This window comes from Giraffa tippelskirchi, chromosome 10 (assembly GCF_054371585.1).
Source record: "Giraffa tippelskirchi isolate mGirTip1 chromosome 10, T2T-mGirTip1v1.2.pri, whole genome shotgun sequence".
NCBI lineage: Eukaryota > Metazoa > Chordata > Mammalia > Artiodactyla > Giraffidae > Giraffa > Giraffa tippelskirchi.
In genome coordinates this window covers 19,681,138-19,702,492 of record NC_137284.1, presented here as the reverse complement: position 1 = coordinate 19,702,492, position 21,355 = coordinate 19,681,138, and the positions used below count along the sequence as shown (strand labels likewise).

The window sequence follows — 21,355 nt, the reverse complement described above, 5'->3', positions numbered from 1 at the left end:
TTGCTCTGCAGCATGTGGATCTTCCCAGATCAGGGATCGAACCTGTGTCTCCTGCATTGGCAGGGTGATTCTTTACCATTGAGCCACCAGGGAAGCCCCCCAGGGGTGCTTCTACATGGCTCTCCCATACTTCCACTACTTCCGTCTCATCCCCAACTTGTTTCACTCAATTTCAGGATCTGCCTGACTCCTCTAAGTGTATAAGCTTTTAGACTTTGCTCTAAATAAATCAAATTTAAACTATGTGGCTTGGTCCATGGCCAATAGTATTTCCGCTTCATCTCAAGAATAACTTCCAGTCTGTTTACAATTGGCCCTGCACTTTCGGTGCTAAATAATTCTAGATATAATTCAGATTGATGAATACAACTACTGCTTGATAACAGAAAGCTTCCAAAGATGACTGGATCAAGGGGCTGCCGGTGACACAAGCTACACCAGTGAACCTGTGAGGTTTCTTTATTGGGGAAAGCACGTGTGCTGACCATGTTCTTGTACCCTGACATCGTGGGGCACAGGGAGGCTTTTATTTATAAATAGGCCTCTTACATTCACTAGATGACGAGGATGTTCAAAATCCACACGTGTTCTGGTTAGAGAGCTCACGTGCCCGGAGTAGAGCCCTCCATTTAAGCTCCCGCTGATCCCATTGGGGACTTTATGGTGCAGATGTGAGCAGCCATTGCTGAAGCTTCCATGAACACTTCCATTTATCCGGTTTGTGCCGGGCAGAGTGGTGTATTCCACCATCTGCCCATTGACATCTGACCCTTGGTAGAGATAGCCTGGTGGGTCGTATTCTGTTGAGAGAGAACAAAAAAAGCAAACAAACAAACAGAAAGGGTAAGGGACTGAAAGAGACAATTCTTCTTGTTTGGGAAGTTTTATTAATTAAATCCTGAATAAAATACAACTGTACTAAAATACACTCTTAAAAAGTGTTCACTTATAGCTTCTTTGTGAGATATGCTTTAATCAAGTTATTACCGTTATTTCCTTAATGGTGTGGAGGCAGCCAGGAACTGTGAGTTAATTATGACTCTTTTTATGGGAAGAGAAATCAACCAGAGAAATTACTCAAAAGAGAATGAACAAATTGTGCAAGTTGCAACTATCAACGTACTGGCAATACTAAGAAAATGTGTTTAAATTCCCCGATGCTTCAAAGTGCTGAAAGAAATTGTATAGAACACCAGCAAAAGGCTAACTTTAGGTAGAATATTTCAAAAAGCAATAAACACCACTTAAGTAAAAGGATGGGATTGGGGAAACATTCACTATTCATACAGGTCCTTGGTTATTACAACCAAGTTGGAAATTGTGGGGCATGAAAGGCTAATTATTCCCTTTCCTTACATTAAAAGTATTTCTATAGCTGCCTCAAATATCTGATTTCCAGAAGCACACCTACCAGATATATTTAGAAAACGTGAAATGCTCTTTAGAATGTATATTATCTAAACTGCAAAGGATTTGTTGTCAGTTTTGATCAGCTCTTCAAAGGTACTGGAGGAGAGTTCCAAGACTGGAGTAGCTGGCCCTCCTCCTCTGACAGGTGTGTTAACAGCACAGGTGTGTTATTGTCAGCACTTCTCTTCTCCACTAAACTATATGAAGAGGGCATGATACCTGCGCTGTCCACCACAGTGTGGGGCACACAAGTTAACAGCCACAATGACTATCTTCTGAATGAATGACTGAACGAACATTTCCATCAGTGAACATTACCATTTCCCATCTTTTAACATATTATCAAGTCACAAAGCAAAGTAACTTTAGCCAGATTAATCTTGCTCAGACAAGCAGATTGGTACTCTTAGTGATTTAGCGCACTCTCACACAATCAAAGTCAATGACAACAGAACCATTTAGAAAAAGACCCAAAAGATGGCCAGCTCTTCTGGCTTGGCACTACCATCACCATCTCCACCACTTCTCACCCTGCCTATCTCCTGGAATGCAACAAGGTGATGAAAATACATCACTTTCCCCCCCCTGAGCTGTTCACTAAAAAGGGACTACAGGCAGGAACCAGCTAAGGGCTGCTGAGCGCTTATCACTGCTGGGGTCTTTGCTTTTGTTTCATCTCTTTACTCTGGGGCCAAAGAGGAAACTGAAATACTTCCTTCTAGCAGAGACTAAAGCCTCTGAGTGATATGACTGTCCTCTTTTATAGTAGCGGGGGGAAGAGGAACAGTAAGAAGGTGGGGGATGAAAAAAGAGGAAAGAAAAGGGAAGAGGGTTCTAGTTTACATGTTTTACTACAGCACCATCACTGACAGCTCCAGCGTTCCTGGACACATCTAGGGGGGTGGGACATCACTCTGGAGCTGTTTTGGTACATGAAGTACTGAATCAGGAGCGTGGTGTCTTCATCTGTGTCATCCCAGGACAGTAACTTAAACAGTTTTTACTAGCTTCCTTTCCATCATGCCTTTTTCATTCCTTGTTGACAAGATCTGGAGTAGTATGGAGGGGTTCCTGCAGCAATTCCAGAGCTCCACGCTTCGAGTCCTCAGCCTCTTTGGTGGTCTGACACAACCAGAGTTTCCTAGCACTGAGTCAGCTATTTATTTAGAGACCTGCTTAGTTTGGGCTTTGCTGTTTATTTCTCCTGGGCAATTTAATTTGATGCTCCACTTATTTTGGCTGACAGCTAGCACCATCTTAAAGTCATCTCCACTGAATGAAGAGCATCTGATGTGTTCTAACCCACAACACTCATGCACAAATGTGTTAGAAATCAATATTTATTCTGACAATATTTTTCTACCCATCTTTAGAAAAAAGAGAAGGAGACACTGATGAAGGACTTACTCTGTATGGTGTTCTGCTGGCGGTTCTTCCACAGGCACATGGCAATGAAAGCCATGAGGATGAGCACCATCACACCCAGCACACAGCCGACAATCAGGTACAGCATGTCGCTGCTTCTGGTGGGGCTGGTGGCAGGGCCCACGTTCCCTCCACTCCCCGAGGAATTTGGAGGGGTGCTCAAGTCTTTGATAGGATACTCAGAAGCTCCAGGGACCCGTTTCACTAGTTGAAAAATAGAAAGGAAAACATGATGTCAGGGTGAAGACAGTCTCTATGAAACGGTTTACTCTCCGAAGGAGGTCTGGTTAGGAATGCGAGCCAGTCTGTTTACACTTGTGACTGAGATGATCTGACCACCAATGAGTCACAAAGAGGGCTCCAAAGTTTAAAAGTCTAATGTGCCAAGGTTTTAGGCCACAAATTCTAGAGAAATCATCAGATCAGAGACACAGATGCACTCGGTCTAACCCAAACTGCTATACGATGATGATCTGCTCAATTGTACTGGCAGAAGACTCCCAAAGAATTGAAATACAAATATTTTAACCTACAGATGGGACAAAAACTCCTGTCTGACACACTTTGAGCTGAATGAGACTCACGATCACATATTTTATGCCTTTTGCCTGGAAATCACATTAAAAGACATGACTTTGAACTACCAGAACAATTATATACAGTTCCAAAAACTTCACACATAATATTACACATTCCAAAACCAAGAACTCTTGAGGTCTACGTAAACACAGTCCTTTTACCTAACTCACTAGTATTCTGGATAATGGCAAGAGCAAAAGCTAATAACAGGTGGCACATAAACCCCACTTTCTCTGTCCCCAGATAACATGCTCTTAATGCTCTACGTTATAGAGAAGCAGCAGGCAGCACAGTGGTTGGTGGCCTGGTCTCTAGAACCAGACTGTCCAGGTCTCTATCCTGTTCGACCATTTACCCTTAGCCATATGACTGGGACTTCCATGAACCAGTTTCTGCATGTGTTAACTAGACATAATAATAACAGCTCCATCATAAGGTTGTAATGAAGAGTAAATAAGGGAACTTCCCTGGTGGCTCATTGGTTAAGAATCTAATTTCCAATTAGAGGATGTGGGTTTGATCTCTGGTGAGAGCTGGACCATAAAAAAGGTTGGGCACCAAAGAACTGATGCTTTGAAATTGAAGTACTGGAGAAGACGGCTGAGAGTCCCTTGGACAACAAGGTGATCAAACCAGTCAATCCTAAAGGCTATCAACCCTGAATATTCATTGGAAGGACTGATGCTGAAGCTCCAATACTTCAGCCACCTGATGCAAAGAGCCAACTCATTGGAAAAGACCCTGATGCTGGGAAAGATTGAGGGCAGGTGGAGAAGGGGGCGATAGAGGATGAGATGGTTGGATGGCATCAGCAACTCAATGGATATGAATCTGAGCAAACACCAGGAGATAGTGGAGGCCAGGGAAACCTGGTGTGCTGCAGTCCATGGGGTCACAAAGAGTTGGACACAACTCAGCGACTAAACAGCTGAGAATTAAGATCCCACATGCCATGGGGCAACTAAGCCTGCAGGCCACAACTAGAGCCCTCGAGACGCAACTAGAGAAGTCCACGTGCTGTAGGGTCTATGGCACAACTAGAGAGCCCATGCACCACAACTACTGAGCCTGTGTGTTCTAGGGCCTGTGTACCACACAAGAAAGAGAAGCCCCTGCACCACACTGAGAACCCCATGTGCCACAACAAGAGATGCCCTCACACACCGCAATTAGAGAAAGACTTCACACCGCAAGGAAGACCCAAAGCAGCCAAAACTTTTTAAAAAATTAGAATAAATAAATAAAATCATAAAAGAATAAATGAGTTAATCCATGTAAAAAAGCTCTCAGCTTACAGCCTGGCATGTGGCAATGCCAATCAATTGTGTTACTGTCACTAGTTATTATTCTGTATTTCTTGTTATGGTTCCTAACTACTTACAGGAGCCGAGTGATCTTTAAAAAAACCTACTTCCACAAATATTTTATTGGGGTTCCATTTTCTAGCAACTTCAGCTCTACAGAACAGGGCTGGAAATCAGTTAAGGAGAGGCTGCCTTTCAAAGGAAAGAGCTCTGCATCACTGAAAGCTAGAAGAATACCTGGCAAAGACTCTAAAGGAAATTTCTACTTTGGGTGGTATGTTGGATTATACAATTCTAAGGCCCCTGCCAATTCCTAAGACAACAAACAAGTTTCTGAGGCAAAATGGATGTTACAGATTGTACATGAAAGACCATAATTACTCATAGGGAAGTCCTTCAGGTTTATTCACTCTTCGTTTACTCTGAATTTATTCATAATTCCACCAAGCTTGATGAGCAGTTGCCAACCTCTCACTGAACTTAAAAACTTTTGCAGTGGGTGAGACGGTCCCAGAGATGTGAATAAGAAGAAAGAGCCAGGAGCATAACATGAGCAAGGTAAGGGGCAAAACAAAAAGAGAAAGCAGAGAACTAAACAAAAATCACGATAGTCTACAATCATTAATGGTGAGGGGAAGTGGCTGGCCTCCAACACTGTGTCATTCCCGAGAAAACTATACTGAATTACTAAGATAAGATAATCGCTGTTCACAATAAGAACCTTGAGTCATTTCTTTAGAAAGGTGAACTCATGCATCCAATGTTCTACTTAAACAGGCTGGGGATTGTGTAATACATTTTAGAAAGTCATTCAGCATGAATAGTTCAAATTTTAGTTTTTTAGATTTTTCATTTTATGTGGGCCATTTTTTAAAGTCCTTCTTGAATTTGTTACAATATTGCTTCTGTTTTATATTGCTTCAGTTTTTTTGGCCACGAGGTATGTGGGATGTTAGCTCCCTGACCAGGGATCAAACCTGTACCCCCTGCATTGTAAGGCAAAATTTTAAACTCTGGACCACCAGGGAAGTTCCAATTAACATTTTAAAGAAGGTTTTTGTTTTTCTCTGATCTGAAAGTCTATAACTGGAACCTTTGATTCCCCAGCAAAGTCAATTAATGATGTATACTATAAGACTATTAAAAACAATACAGTTATTACATTGTTGTCTGTGTTTTATGTTCTGCCTGGCTAGATTCTTAAATGTCTTGGGAGCAGAGATAAGAAATTTCATTTTTATGTAATTTTGTTCTGAGTTTCACAGCATCTGGAGGTAAGTAAGAAATGTTCATTAGTATGTTACAGTGTCCAGTACAAAAAGGTACTCAAATAGATACTAAACAAATGAAATTCAAGGTTAGTCTACAGGTCTGTGTGTATAAACATTTAAATGTGAATTTAACACGTGGGTTTTGAAACAGAAAGACACATGATTCAGAATTAAATGATGAAGCTGAGTCTTGGCATATGAATTCAACCTTTCTGAGCCTCAGTTTCCACTTTGGCTGCTTCTGTTACTAAAGTGTGGTATCTTCTGTTTTCAACAATTGTAGTATTTTACAGCTAATCTATGTCTGCAGGCAGTTGAGAATCTTACTTTAGAATTATCGACTGACTAATTCTGAACTTAACTACTACACTTAACTGAACAAGTAGGCAGTATACATATCCGTCATTCAAAAACCACTTTAAACATAGGTAGCGCCTTCTCTTTAACTTTTTTGGGGTAGCATTTCTAATTTCTCAGCAATCTCAGAAATTAGTCAGCAAATATTTCTATTCCTTCATGGAGGACCAAAAAAAAAAGGGGAAGTTACCTACCCAGAGGCACGCAGTAATTTACAATGAATACTTATCTAAACTACTTTTAAGGCAAGTTTTCTAGCCCAGGGGTCCTTAACCTCCAGGATCTAATGCCTGATGATCTGAGGTGGAACTGATGTAATAATAATAGAAATAAAGTGCACAATAGATGTAATGCACTTGAATCATTCCAAACCACCTGCCCACCTCCCTGGTCCGTGGGAAACTGTCTTCCATAAAATCAGCACCTCGTGCCAATAAAGTTGGGGACCGCTGCTCTAGCTAACATAAGGCTAGACTGTTGAGACAGTCTAAGTGGATGTACCTAGAAAACAGTCCAAAGTATCTTTGGAAACACATCGATAGTCAGAAGGAATCCAGAGTTCAGAATCCTAGCTCTGTCCAGCGAAAAACCACTAATTCTCACCCCTCCCCTACCTTTCGTTTCACAGATCATCACGTTACTGAACTCGCTCTCTCCTCCTTCATTGAAGCATTGCATTTTAATATCATAGGAGGTTTCTGGCTGCAGGTGGCCGATCATATGCCACTGCTTTGAACCTAGAAAGGAAAAATAGAAGATAAGCTTTAAATACCCCACAACCTAAACAACAGAGTCAATAAAATTATTTAGTAATTTCAAAATGAGGTTGGAGCAAGAGCCATCACCATCCAGTCAGTTTGAGTAATAAAAATGTCCTTATACTTTTAGCAATACATGACAGATGAACAGCATTTCTATAGCATGGTATGAAAAGAAATGGTAAAGAGAAGAGAGAAATTGAATTAAAGCTAAACCTGTCTGTGGGGATTCGGACTTTGTTTCATTACAAGTAATTAGTAGTAAGTCTTCCATAAAATACATATTAATTTTATGCATAAGTTAAAAGAAAACCCTCAGGTCCTTTGATCCCATACTTCAGCGAGCAAGTCAACCCACTCTGTTCATCCACCAGAAAGCAATGCCATGTACGAGGACAGAAAACAATGTCTTACCCAGAACAAGTGGCCATTACAAGATAGACCTCAGCAAAACGCTCAGTTCCACTCTAATGGGACACAATGTGTGTGTGTGTGCTCAGTCATGTCTGACTTTTTGTGACCCCATGGACTGTAGCCTGCCAGGCTCCTGGGTCCATGGAATTCTCCAGGCAAGAATACTGGAGTGGGTTGTCATTTCTTTCTCCAGGGGATCTTTCTGACCTAGGCGTGGAACCCATGTCTCTGTGTCTCCTGCATTGCAGGAAGATTCTTTACCCCTGAGCCATCAGGGAAGTCCTCCAACATACAAATGAATGCTCAAAAAGCAAAATCTACCATGGGAATCTCTTGGCTACTGCTCTCACCATTTCCTTTCTTTTGAATCAGGGTCTCCAAGCCACACAAGTAAAGAATGAAGCTGTGATCCGTGGCACACAGCCAGCATTTCATTTAGAAACACTTCTAAACTGAGCAACTTCAATATAAATCACTCTCTGTTTTTACTTCCGTGGACCTTGACAAACTTTAATAAACAGGGACACGTCTGCTAGACTCCATGAACTCTTCAAGCACCTTTAATCCTTCTTAGAAAATACCTCTTCAAACTGTTTTCACTGTTTCTTAGAAACTCAACTATACCACCAACTGATTTAAGAGTCAATTAAAGAGAGAGAAGAAAAAAAAATAAATGAAACAAAATCATGCACACAAGTCAGATCGACTTGGCTGACAGAACCAATGGCTCCAGGATTCTTCCTGACTCAGCACAGACAAAAACATCTCAACCCGGAAGCATACCCCTTTCCAGGCCACCAACACAAAGCCCCTCATTCATATTTTACAAGTCCCATACTTTATAAGGAAGAGAATCTGCTTATTTTAGGATTGAAGGACTATGAAAAACTCACAAGTGGGGAATTCTAGGCCCCATTTATAAGCATAAAGAGGATCCTAAAAGGAACTTGACTCAAAATCTACTTGAGATGGGAACAGATCTATTTTTAAATTCCAAAAACTTTGCTAAAAGACTTCTACTTTTTTCTCTATCTTTAGGTCTTTCCTGGCCCAGCCCCCCCACTCACTTACCAACATTCACTTGAATAATTATTACACTAGATTTGAAGTTTTCCTTTCGTAGCACTAGTAAAAATGGAATTAAACTAAGCTTCTGATAAGTTATTAGTAAGAGAAAATGAAGTAATACACATCTTGTTAGAATAATATCCCATTGTTACTGAAATTATTCCAATTATAGGAAATATCACCAGATAGGTTTTACAGGTCATTGACGAATAAGACACCTAAGGGTACTACCAGGTTTATAATCAACCAACCAGCATGCTGTTTGCTCAGCAGGCAGTTTTTTTCACCAAGAATGGTTTAGAAAAGGTAAAAAATGAAAGCACAGGCGTAAAGATCGGGATGACATACTCTAATTTACTTGGAACTTAATTTAATTTACAAGATTAAAATATTCACCACAAAAACACTGGTATGTTCAAAACGGTTACAGCTTATCTAAATGGGGAACTTAATTCAAAGGGTAGGGTACCAGTATAATTGCTCTCCTCTTTCTGTATTCTTTACCAATGTAATTGAGTTTCAAAGCTTAAACAATTTTGAGTTGATATACGTAAGTAATCTAAAACTTTAAAGAAAACTTTACATATAAAGGATAAATACTTCTGTTTCTCGGCTCAAGAGAGCAAGCCAATAGTTTCCAGCTGCCACAAAAAGAATTTCAAGTGCATAAACTTGAAAATAAGGAATAAGCAAATTACACAGCACCGTGAAGCCCACTTAAACAGCTAACTGCTCTATTACGTTCATAAACAAGTTCTCTGTGAACCACAAGGCAAAGCTCACATGTACAGATGCTAGTAATAGAAACAAAAGCTCCTTCAGAGCAATTTCCCAGCTCCACACTCCACAGGCGCAACATTCAAGTCTGTAAATGTTCAAAGATTTAGCTAGAGAATATAGAAAGTGTTTCTCAGTGGATTTGTAGAGTTGAACCAGGAAGGGGAGGGGAGAGAGTGATACTGACGGGAGACAGAGAGGGATGTTTGTTTTATTTATATTTGCCTTGTTTAGAATGACCTTCTAACGAAAGTGTAACCTCTCTCAAAAGATTTTAAAACTAGAAATCTGACAGCTCCAGCTGCCTAACCCGGACAAAACTAAATGAAGACTGACTGAGCCAGGGCTACAGTGTAGATTGGTCACTAACAATTCTATTTCCTTTCATGAACATGCATATGAAAAAGTGTCCATCACTGTAGAGATGAATGTTCACACACACAGAGCACAGCTGTGGGACCAGCACCCAGGTGAAGCAAGTGTTCCTGGACCCATGGTCCCCTCACGTTCCCTCCAGCCACTGCTCCCTCCAGGAAGCTACCATCCTGACTTCACTAAATCTTTTTTGCCACTAACAATGATCTTTCCACACCTCCCCAATTCTTTATGAAGAAGGCCGGTTTGGGGAACTCATTTCTTTCCTATTTTTCCAGACTGAGAAATAATCACTCTTCTATTCAAAAAATATTTAGGGAGCACCTACTCTGTGCCAGGTATTAAAATATAGTTAACAAATTTTTCATCACATCACAAAAGTAATTCCACTGGATAAACAACAAAAAGACAACCACAATATTTAAAGAAACATGATGGCATCTATTAAAATAATTTATTATAAGATTACTTATAACAAAAAACTATTTGACGTCGAAAAGTCAGAGGAAAGTCACTTTGGCTTGGGACAATTTTTTGAGATGATTCATTAGGAGATTAATACTTCAAAAAAAAAAAAAAAGAATCTTAGAGTGAAAAAAGACCTCGGAAGAAGCCTTCCTCCCAAAGCAAGAATCTGTTCCAAGATACCACTGAGAAACAGGCATCCAGCTTCTACTGAACATCTCCCAAATTAGGGAGTTGGAAAAGACCCTAATGCTGGGTAGGATTGGGGGCGGGAGGAGAAGGGGACGACAGAGAATGAGATGGTTGGATGGCATCACTGACTCGATGGACATGGGTTTGGGTGGACTCTGGGAGTTGGTGATGGACAGAGAGGCCTGGCGTGCTGCAATTCATGGGGTCGCAAAGAGTCGGACACGACTGAGTGACTGAACTGAACTGAACTGAGTATTCTGTGAGGGAACCCATGTTAGAAATATGGTATGAAAGGGTTCTTCCTCACATGATTTCCTTCTAGTTGCCCTCCCCCAACAGACTGAGTACCTCTTCCACATCCTAGTCCTTAAATAACTGAAGACAAGACTTTCCTGGTGGTCTAGTCGTTAGGAATCTGCCTGCCAATGCAGTAGACACAGGATTGATCCCTCACCCGAGAAGACTCCACATGCTGTGAAGCAACTCAGCACGGGCACCACAACTACTAAGCCCACCAGCACCTAGAGCCTGTGCTCTGCAAGAGGAGAAGCCACCACCATGAGAAGCCCACACAGTGCCACTAGGGAGTAGCCCCAGCTCACTGCAGCTGGAAGAAGCCCAAGCACAGCAACGAAGACCTAGAGCAGCCAAAATAATAAACTAAAAACAACTTGAAGACAGCTGTTCTGCTGCTGGCTATAATAGATGTCTTTTTTCCAACCTGATCACCCTAGACATTTCACTCTTCTTTTCTGGACTCTGAGCATTCACCCATTCATTCACTCAGTAAATACCAAACAACTCAACAGTGTAGGGCTTGGGGTACAGCCGTGGGAAAGAAGGCCCTCTGCCATAAGGACATTAACGTTTAGTGGGAGAAGCAAATGTTAAGCAAATAATTTCAGATACACACACATATGCAAAACTGAACTAGGATGCATACGTGCAAGATCTCTTCAGTCGTGCCTGACTCTTTGTGATCCTATGGACTGTAGCCTGGCAGGCTCCTCTGTCCATAGGATGTTCCAGGCAAGAATACTGGAGTGGGCTGCTATGCCTTCTTCCAGGGGATCTTCCTGACAAAGGATCAAACACGAGTCTCCTGCAGCTTCTGCATCGCAGGTGGATTCTCTACAGACTGAGCCACCAACCCCTCACTCTTCAAGGGTCCACTGTATTAAATTGGACAAATTAACTTTCTTTGGAAAAAATTAAAAGTAATAGTATATATGTCATTTCATTTTTTACTCTATTTTACCCTGGGATGTTTTTCATAATATTTATAAACCCTCTCCCTCCAAAACTCCCTTATTAAGACTCTAGCTTGTCCACAGCACTTACCTTCTACAATATCCCTCTTGTAATCACTGTCATTGTCACTATCCGTTGGACGGTAATAGATATAAAATCCTTGGATGGGAGTGTTATTGTTACTCGATGGAATGTACTAGAAAAGAGAAGCAAAGACTTGTCAAAGACAAAAATAAATGTAACTTTTACATCCATTAAGATTTATTTATCTGTGTGGCAGTATTTTTTGAGCTTCATTTTATAGACATCCTTGATGGCCATTTAAAATTTAATTTAAAGGTATTCAAAGGTATTGAGAGCATCTTAGCTTACTGCAGGGCTAAACAAAAATAAAGCAATATGTCTCACTCCGCTCAAAGACAAAAAAGTACATTGGGCTCAAAAGCAATAAAACATGAAATGGTGATTATGTTAATACTTGGATGAGAGCTGAAGAGACAATCATTTTATTTTTAGCCCTGCCCCCTGAGCCTGGATGGGAGGGGAATTTGGGGGAAGAATGGATATAATATATGTGTATGTACAGCTGAGTCCCTCTGCTGTGCATCTGAAACCATCACACTGTTGATCAGCTATGAGTGTGTGTGTGCTAAGTCACTTCAGTTCAGTCGTGTCTGACTCTGTTCAACCCCATGGACTGTAACCCACCAGGCTCCTCTGGCCATGGGATTCTCCAGGCAAGAATAGAATACTGGAGTGGGTTGCCATGCCCTCCTCCAGGGGATCTTCCCAACCCAGGGATTGAATTTGCATCTCTTATGTCTCCTGCTTTGGCAGGAAGGCTCTTTACCATTGGAGTGCCACCTGGGAAGCCCCAATCATTTAATACTCCATTATAAATTAAAAAAAAAAACACCTCCCCCTCTTATACATAAATTTGTGCCCCTCAATTTCCTCTTACTTAAAAGTTCAAAAATTTCCCATTCATAGTATCATGTCCTGATATTAAATTAACATGGTCACATCAGAAACTTTTGTCATTAGAGAAGATGTTTTACTTACCGTCCACTTTAGCATGATCTGAGTGTCACTGACAGCTTCTGTGTATGCGATGTGAGGTCCAGTTATTGGACGGTTAGAAAAGCGATTGGGGAACCCAGCCACCTGATAGGGACGAGAAGCTGAACTCCGAAAACTCTCACCATAATGATTGATAGCAATGACCCTAAATTTGTATGTTGAACCTTTTGAGGGAGGGAAAAAACAAACAAACAGAATTTAAGGGGCAATATTCAAAATACAACAATCGTACTTAAGCATCTCTCTGCAATAACAATGATATGGTCTAAAGCCTAGATGGTGAATAGATTTCAACCCACTTGCCAACTCCGCTGGTATTGCATGCATTCACTGCGTGTGTTCAAGATTCCAATACTTACTGGGGTTCCCTGGGAGAGACAGATGCTGTTCCTCATGGAAGGAAGCAAGGAGAGAAGAGGAAAGAGCACATTTCTCTTTCAACATCCTGTTCTAAAGTCATACCCATCAAATACAGGACTAGCTGGTGGTGATGGTGGTGGTGTTTAGTCACTAAGTCGTGTCCCAGTCTTTGCAACCCCATGGACTGTAACCTACCAGGCTCCTCTATCCATGGGATTTCCCAGGCAAGAATACTGGAGTGGGTTGCTGAAATTATCGGGTTGGCAAGAATATTTGTTTGGGTTTTTCTGTAAGAACATAGGAAAAATCTGAACGTGGCCAACCCAATAGGTTTTTCTTCACTTTGAAAGAAACAACTGAAGCGAAGTTTAACACAGGGAATACAGCTATGAAGAGGCACTGTGTGGCTGATCACAGATGTCACTCTGCTCCCTCTAATAAGAGGATAAGAAAGATCAGATTTAAGCTGCAACAGAAGGTATTTGTTTGGCTTAGATATTAAGAAGTTAAAAAAAAAAAACTCTAAGGATTGTGAGTTTCTGAAAATCTGAATCTAAAGAATAAATTAGATCCCTAAAGCAAGTTTCCCAAAAGCTCAAAAATAACCCCTGAGCTTCTGAAAACAGTCTTTTCTATCTATAAAATGTTACTTAGCTTTGCCCATATTTAAAACTGCCACCTTCTCCTAACTGTACCTACATATTCCTGAGCTCCTCCTGTTACCTGTCAGACAAATACAGGTTTTTGCTGCTAAAGTACATTTAAAAGTTCATCAACAAAAATAGTCATGACACCCAAACAAACAGAAGTAAAGAAAGTTGATTTGTGATTAGTGCTTTTCTCTTTTATGGTTTGTTTCATATATTAGGGGGTCTGGATGGGCTTCCCTGGTGGCTCAGATGGTAAAGAATCTGCCTGCAATGCAGGAGACCTGGGTTTGATCCCTGGGTTGGGAAGATCCCCTGGAGGAGGGCATGGCAACCGACTTCAGTATTCTAGCCTGGAGAATCCCCAAGGACAAAGCAACCTGGTGGGCTACAGTCCATGGGATCACAAAGAGTCAGACATGACTGAGCAACTAAGCACGCAGGGGGTCTGGAGAAGCTCCCCTGCTGCTGAAACAAAACTTAACAGAACAAAGAGGTGCTGAATGTTGTCTCATATCCATAAAACAAAGTAGTGGGTTTAACCACGCTAAGATGCCTCATCAGATCAATTGTAGTCAAATAACAAGCAATTTTCCTCGTAAAACATTCGTTCATAGCAGAATACATACACATACATGCACACAAAGATGTCACTACAACCCTACTTCCATTCATTTGCAGTTAGAAATAGTCTAAAGCCCGGAAATAAAGACTAGGTTAAGTCAATCATGGTATACTTACACAGTAGATACACAGTTATTAAACACTGAGTTCTGAAGAATTGTTAATTATGATATAACACGGGAAAAAGGGGTCACAAGACAATATTTATGGACTGATCCCAGTTTGTATTAGAAAGGAAAAAAGACTAGAAAGAAATACAACATAATATAAACAACGGTTATCTCTAGATGGGTGGACTTGGGGTGACTATTCTCTTTTTATATTTTGCTTTCAAATTTTTACATAATAAGCTCACATTACTTTAACAATTAGAAGAATATTAGATTATTAAGAATATGTATTTATCGATTTCCCTGGTGGTCCAGTGGTTAAGACTTCCCAACGCAGGGGACACAGATTGGATCCCTGGTCAGGAAACTAATATCCTGCATGCAGCAGGCATGGTCAAAAAAAAAAGACAAATACGCGTCTAAAGTCAGCATTGATGGTCTAAAACAAAATGTTTGAATATTACTACCTGGCTCTAAACTACGAACTTCCACAGAAAGCTTAGAAGGAGGGATGTCTTCAGCTGCCACCAGCCAATCACTAGTCCTCATCCGTTTATATTCGACCTTGAAGGCAGTGATTGGAGAGCCCCCGTTCGCCCGAGGAATCCACGTGACATAGACAGACGTCTCTGACGCAGTGGAGATAGTAGGCCGGTCAGGTGCCTCTGGGACTGAAAATGGAAACATTTCATTTCGATAACCCTCAACATCAGAGACAAGAATTACTCAAATGAATTGAGAGAGATAAATCCCAAACATCACTTTATCAAAGGCTCTTCACCAAAATTCTTGCCAGAGTTAATAACATTATGACTATCTTTCTGTCCTCTGAAAAGTTAATGTGCGATGAAATAGAGGAAGCAGCAGGAAAAGTGAGATAATTTATAAACTTGATAAGTATCTCTGAAAATCTGAAAGCTAATGAGTATGATCACTGAGGCATGCTAAAACAATATAAGTAATTATTATTTGGTGCTTATTATTTGGTGCTTCAAGTCTGACTGTGGTAATAATTTTTAGTAAATTTTCAAAATGATGTGTTATTTAAATGGTTTTCTTTATCCAACTGAGTTATAGAAAACATATTCAGCCAACAGTCTACAGACTGTTCTATTTATTAGCTGTATGATCATAGCCTGTCAATAGTCAGCAATATAGCTATTACTATTGTATGTATCTTAACACACTTCAAGGCTACAGGAATGCTAGTCCAAAAAACAGACTGCAAGCAGTAAATAGAGATAAACTGAACCAACAAAATCAATACTGATAAAAATAGAAGGGAGAACCACTGCTCAGGATGAAAGCAGGCAGGCAGATTCACAGTTAAATAAAGACAAGTGTTATCAGGAAACAGATGATCCACGTGATCATCCACGTGAACCTGTAGGACAGGAGGGTCAGAGAGCCAACACCAGGCAGCTTTCAGTTAGCATGGCCAAGGGGAGGGATGTCCTAGCCCACAGATGAGACGGTCTTGTTTCCATGGCAGGTGGAAACCTCAGGAGTGAGTTCATCAGCCATTTAAACTGTGTACCCAAACACATGTCCCTAACTGCTGGCCAAGCAATCTTATGGTTATAACTGGCTCCCCACTTGGTCCCTACAAAGCAAGGATGCTGACAGAAACAACCTGGTCTGTATGACAGTGACAAAGTAGTAAACTGCCATCCCACTTTACAGTAACCACCTGTGAATTTTTTAAGAATGGGCTGGTTATCAAGAAGACTGACTACCCTTCCACATGCTAACTGTCATGTTTCTAGAGCTAGAACAAGGAGGACCAGCTCTGGACCATGGTTCCACTGTCGTCGCTTTAGTCGCTAAGTCATGTCTGACTCTCTGCAACCCCATGGACTGTAGCCTGCCAGGCTCCTCTGTTCGTGGGATTTCCCAGGCAAGGATACTGGAGTGGGTTGCCATTTCCTTCTTCAGGGGATCTTCCCGACACAGGGATCGAACCCGTATCTCCTGCATCAGCAGGTGGACTCTTTTTTGCTGAGCCACCAGGGAAGCCCCCACGGTTACATCACTTCAGTGAACTACTCAGGAAGCCCCATCTCTGTCTAGTTGGGTCTAGCCTCCACCAACACCCCTCTGTCTCAACAACTCTTCAATCTGAATACAAACACATAACAAAGTAATGTTGCATATGGTGTCTGTATGAAGAAATTTGTGGCATTTTAAAAACAAATTGTTTAATGGATGAAAAGATGAATACATTCAAAGCAGGCAACTTGGCATGATACTTACTGTATTCCTTTCAAGTTAGAAAGCAATGGAAACAGAATGAATAGAAGTTAGTGAATTGCTCTTTTAATATGAAGATACCCAAACAACTTCCTTTGTTGATTCACGTGAGGTTAAAACTCATAAAGAATACCACAGACCAAGTAGAAAAAGAATGGTATTAGGGGAAAATCCCTAAAGAGAAGAATACCATCAATACCTAAAAGAAACAGCATGTGAAAGGAGATAAAGAACACGGCTCTTGGAGTCTAAATATCTGACTGGATAGCAGTTCCACCACTCTCCGGTTGACCTTAGGCAAGTTCCATAACTCCCTTGAGTCCCAGTTTCCTGATTTGTAATATGCTGATGCTCCCTTCCTCACAGGGTTATTGTGAAGATTAAATAAATCATTTCTCTATGGTTATCGCTGCTTGGATAACACCAAACTCATGATTGCCAGAACAGAATCCATAACCTTCAGCAAGAAATTCTTATCACCTATCTTAGTAAATGGTTCAAGTTGCCCAAGTCACCATATTTCTTGCTTTTTTTCAGTGAGGATTCAGTTCCCTTCATCTCGTTTGTGTCCTTCTCCATCCACACTGTCACTGTCTGTATTTCCAAGCCTCATCTGATGCCACTCCCCCATCCCATATCTAAAATCCTTCAGGCTTCTTCATAGCTTTTAGGGAAAGGCTGAATCTTTAAGGACATCATACAAGGCAACTGCTTTCCTCCCCCACTGTAGCATGATTCCCCATAGCACTAAATAAAATCTCTGAATCTCTAAATGAAATAGAACATGTCCTTCATCTGTCTCTGCATGAGAGGTCTCTGCCTAGAACTGTTTCTCCTGCTTCTTCATTCAGCTATAACATTCTTGCCTTTGAAGCTTAGCTTAGGGAACATCTCTTATGGCCAGCCACTGGGCCTCCTTCCTATCAAGTAAGTGATTTAGATAATTCTCTTGTGAAATATTTGATTCCAAGGTAGAATCAAAACCATCGTTGTTAGTTAATCTATCTTCCCTGATATATTGGTATTGGTTTAGTTGTCTGCATCATCTCCTATACTGTAAGCCTCTCCAAGGACAAGATTTATTTTATCTCTGCTGCTCCAGCCTTTAGTACAGTATGTTAATTCATGAGGTTTTTATTCTTCTGATTTCAGAGGTGAAAGGACTCAAGAAAAAGCAGCTCATGATACTGAAGACGCAGAGGCACTCCAGAGAGGCATTCAAATGTTATGACTTGCTTCTGTCTGAGACCAACTCATGGAAGACTATAAAAATAGGGACGAGAAGCTTGAAAATTCTTAGAGCTCAGTAATAAAATGTTAAGCCTTCCCTTGATCACAAAAAGCACATTATGTTGTAACAGGAGAATTCATGTATGAATAAATACTAAAAAGAAGTCTTTTAAAAATCTTTTTGCTATGACATCTAAACACTGTAAGATCAACATGATATAACAATAAAGCTGAGAATGACACGTAATCACTCAGTAAAAAACCAAGCTATACCCTAGGTACCATGACATATTTTGACAAATCATTGAAAAAAAACAAGTCAGATGTTCAGGGTTCCAATGCAAATTTGGTTTCCATGCCAGAGAAGAGACAGAAAAACCCTTTTTGTGAGTTATAAAAACTTAGTATCATAACATTTAAATCTGAGTTTATTACTTTGAATATCAATCATGGTACTGGGTTAGCAAGATTTCAAATCCAAGACATTTTATTTATTTATTTTTTTAAATATGGAACACTTCACGAATTTGCGTGTCATCCTTGCGCAGGGGCCATGCTAATCTTCTCTGTATCGTTCCAATTTTAGTGTATGTGCTGCCGAAGCGAACACCCAAGACATTTTAAAATGGTTGAAATAAAACCTAAAAGAGCTATACGGTAGGATATAACTTGAATAATAAATATCCTGTCCCACTCCTCCCCCTAATAATCTGAAACATGTCAGTTACATTTGGAAACAAACAGAATGAATAAATGAAGAACCTTCTCTTTACCTCCACTATGCCTAGAGGAATCTGTGAGTACCACTCCGAAGTTGTCTGCAGCCTCTGAAACAACAGGGCGCTTAGGGATGCCCACAGGTGGAGAGGAGGCCTGGGTATTTTTGGATGATGCTGTTTTCTCTGGAAAGGTATAATATAACATAATATAATACAAATAAGCTTCTGTGCATAAGCAAGAAAAGATACTATGAAACTCAACTGGTATATAAATATATGAACTTATCTGTTACAGTGTCTAAATTTAAAACCTACATTGTAATTACTTAGCTAATATGAGGAATTAACTTGAAAAATTACTTTGTCTTTTTCTAGTACCTATAACAAAAATGTGTCTCTCTTCACTAGGATACCTTTAATTTATACACATAATAAATGACACAAATGAAAAAGCCAAATGACTAGAGTAAAGGTTTTCAAACTATTCATCCACTTCTATTTTTACTGTACATATTTCTTAATTCTGATGCAGAAAAAATTCATTATTTAAGAGCTTCTGTTAAGTTTCTTCATGCAAAAGCTGTCATGCTGTTTTAAAATTTCAAGGGGTGAAAAATGAAATTGAATGATAATTTTAGAACTGAAATACATGCTCATTATTCAGTATTTGCAGGTCAGACTGTATAAACAATCAAGGACTAATTATGGGTAGTAACTCAAAATACATTTCAAATAAGAAATATTCATTATTTTTCTGTCCAGACACAGTAATTAAATAAAAGGATCTTTTTTAAAAGCCAATAGACAATTTCTTTTCAATCATCAGAACACCTTTCCAACACTGTGCCACACCAAAAACTCTTGTATCCAATTCCCATCTCTGCTCATAGAAGTCTTTTTGTTCATTTATGGCCAACCTGCGATGGCATCTTTTTAAAAATTTTTATTTTATTTATTTATTTATGACAGTGCTGGGTCTTCGTTGCTGTGCAGGCTTTTCTCTAGCTGTGGCGAGTAGGGGCTACTCTCTAGTTGCGGTCTATGGGCTTCTCACTGCAGTGGCTTGGCTCCTCTTGTCCGGGGACTTTAGGGCACACAGGCCTCAGTAGTTGCGGCACGTGGGCTCAGTAGTTGTGACTCCTGGGCTCTGGAGAACAGGTTCACCAGTTGTGGTGCATGGGTTTAGTTGCTCCGAAGCATGTGGGATCTCCCCAATCAGGGATCAAACTCATGTCTCTTGTGTTGGCAGATGGATTCTTTACACTGAGCCACCAGTGAAGCCTGGAAATGGCATCTTTTCAATCAAGCTACCCTCACAAACTGGGTGGGCTTCACTCGTAGCTCAGTTGGTAAAGAATCTGCCTGCGATACAGGAGACCCGGGTTCGATTCCTGGGTCGGGAAGATCCCCGAGAGGAGGAAATGGCAACCCACTCCAGTATTCTTGCCTGGAGAATCCCATGGACAGAGGAGCCTGGCAGGCTTACAGTTCCTGGAGTCTCAAGAGTTGGACATGACTGAGTGACTAAACCACCACCACCACCCTCACAAGCTGCCCCACAGAAGACTGTCCTCTGGCATCTTGTCTTCCCTAGTCAGTGTCAGATCTGGTCCCTCCCGATTCCTTTGCTCTCCTCCAGTCTAGCCTTACCCTACAGTCATCATGGCCCTACAGCCAGCGTTGAAACACACAAGAGACAGCATCACAACTCTGCTCAAAACCTTCCAATGCTCCCAGTTCACCCAGGGTTGAAGGCGGTGTCCCTGCAGGTTGGACAATGTGCTGATGATCATCCATCTCCCCAAGCGATCTCCCCTCTCCACTTACTTTACTCCCATTACTGTGGCCCCTCAGTGCTCCTTGGAAATACCAAGCACACCCACTTGCTGTCCTCTCTACTGGGATATTCTAGCCCCAGATACTCACATGGGTTTCCACACACCTCCTTAAAGTTCTGCCCTGCTGTCAGTTGCTCAGTTCTCTGGCCACCTGTTCAAACTGTGACAACTGCTACTACTCCACTGCGTGCACGCTAAGTCGTTTCAGTCGTGTCCGACTCTTTGTGACCCCATGGACTGGAGCTCTGTAGGCTCCTCTGTCCATGGGATTCTCTAGGCAAGAATACTGGAGTGGGCTGCCATTTCCTCCTCCAGGGGGTCTTCCTGACCCAGGGATCAAACCCACATCTCTTAGGTCTCCTGCATTAGCAGGTGGATTCTTTACCACTAGCACCACCTGAGCGGCCCATGCCACACCCATCCCTTAATTTATTTCTCTTAACACTCACCACCTACTAATGTTCTTATAACTTGTGTGTAAATTTCTCCCAACTAGAATGGAAGCTCCATGACAGCAAAGGAGTATTATCTATTTTGTTTACCACCTGATACTGAGAAGCCATTCAGTAAATATTAGCTGAACTGAAATTTTGCCTTGCGTTGGCATTTACGTATATGTCTTACCTTTCTTAGCAAAGCAGAAGCTCTATCAGGATGGATCTTGTGTTGATTATCCTTGTTTTCCTTGTGTCCCTTACCCTAATGCCTTACCTATAATAAGCTCTCAAAAATATCTGTCAAATGCTAGACGGACTAGAAGAATACAACCATCTAAATGTGGCCCCAAGAGGTACTATAATAGGTTTATCTGGTAAATTTACATATAAGAAATTTTGCTACCCCAAAATGAC

The 21,355-nt window shown here is 40.9% G+C and overlaps 1 protein-coding gene and 1 non-coding gene across 6 annotated transcripts in view; both read right to left on the bottom strand.

Moving 5' to 3' along the window:
- The window catches only part of CDON (cell adhesion associated, oncogene regulated), a 102,952-nt gene that overhangs the window by 27,851 nt on the left and 53,746 nt on the right, over positions 1 to 21,355 (bottom strand). For all 5 annotated transcript variants that reach the window (XR_014066937.1, XM_081535043.1, XM_081535044.1 and 2 more), the window contains 7 exons: positions 18,721 to 18,849; positions 14,935 to 15,138; positions 12,709 to 12,890; positions 11,737 to 11,842; positions 6,961 to 7,083; positions 2,818 to 3,039; positions 550 to 800 (listed from right to left, as the gene is read on the bottom strand). Coding sequence is in view for 4 of the 5 variants with exons in the window: in XM_081535043.1 (XP_081391169.1) it covers positions 550 to 800; positions 2,818 to 3,039; positions 6,961 to 7,083; positions 11,737 to 11,842; positions 12,709 to 12,890; positions 14,935 to 15,138; positions 18,721 to 18,849 (1,217 nt within the window). In the remaining variant the exon portion in view is untranslated. The remainder of the gene's footprint in view (positions 1 to 549; positions 801 to 2,817; positions 3,040 to 6,960; positions 7,084 to 11,736; positions 11,843 to 12,708; positions 12,891 to 14,934; positions 15,139 to 18,720; positions 18,850 to 21,355) is intronic.
- LOC145524994 (U6 spliceosomal RNA) lies at positions 18,451 to 18,557 on the bottom strand. Its single transcript, XR_014068015.1, has one exon. It is a non-coding gene; the product is annotated as a U6 spliceosomal RNA (small nuclear RNA).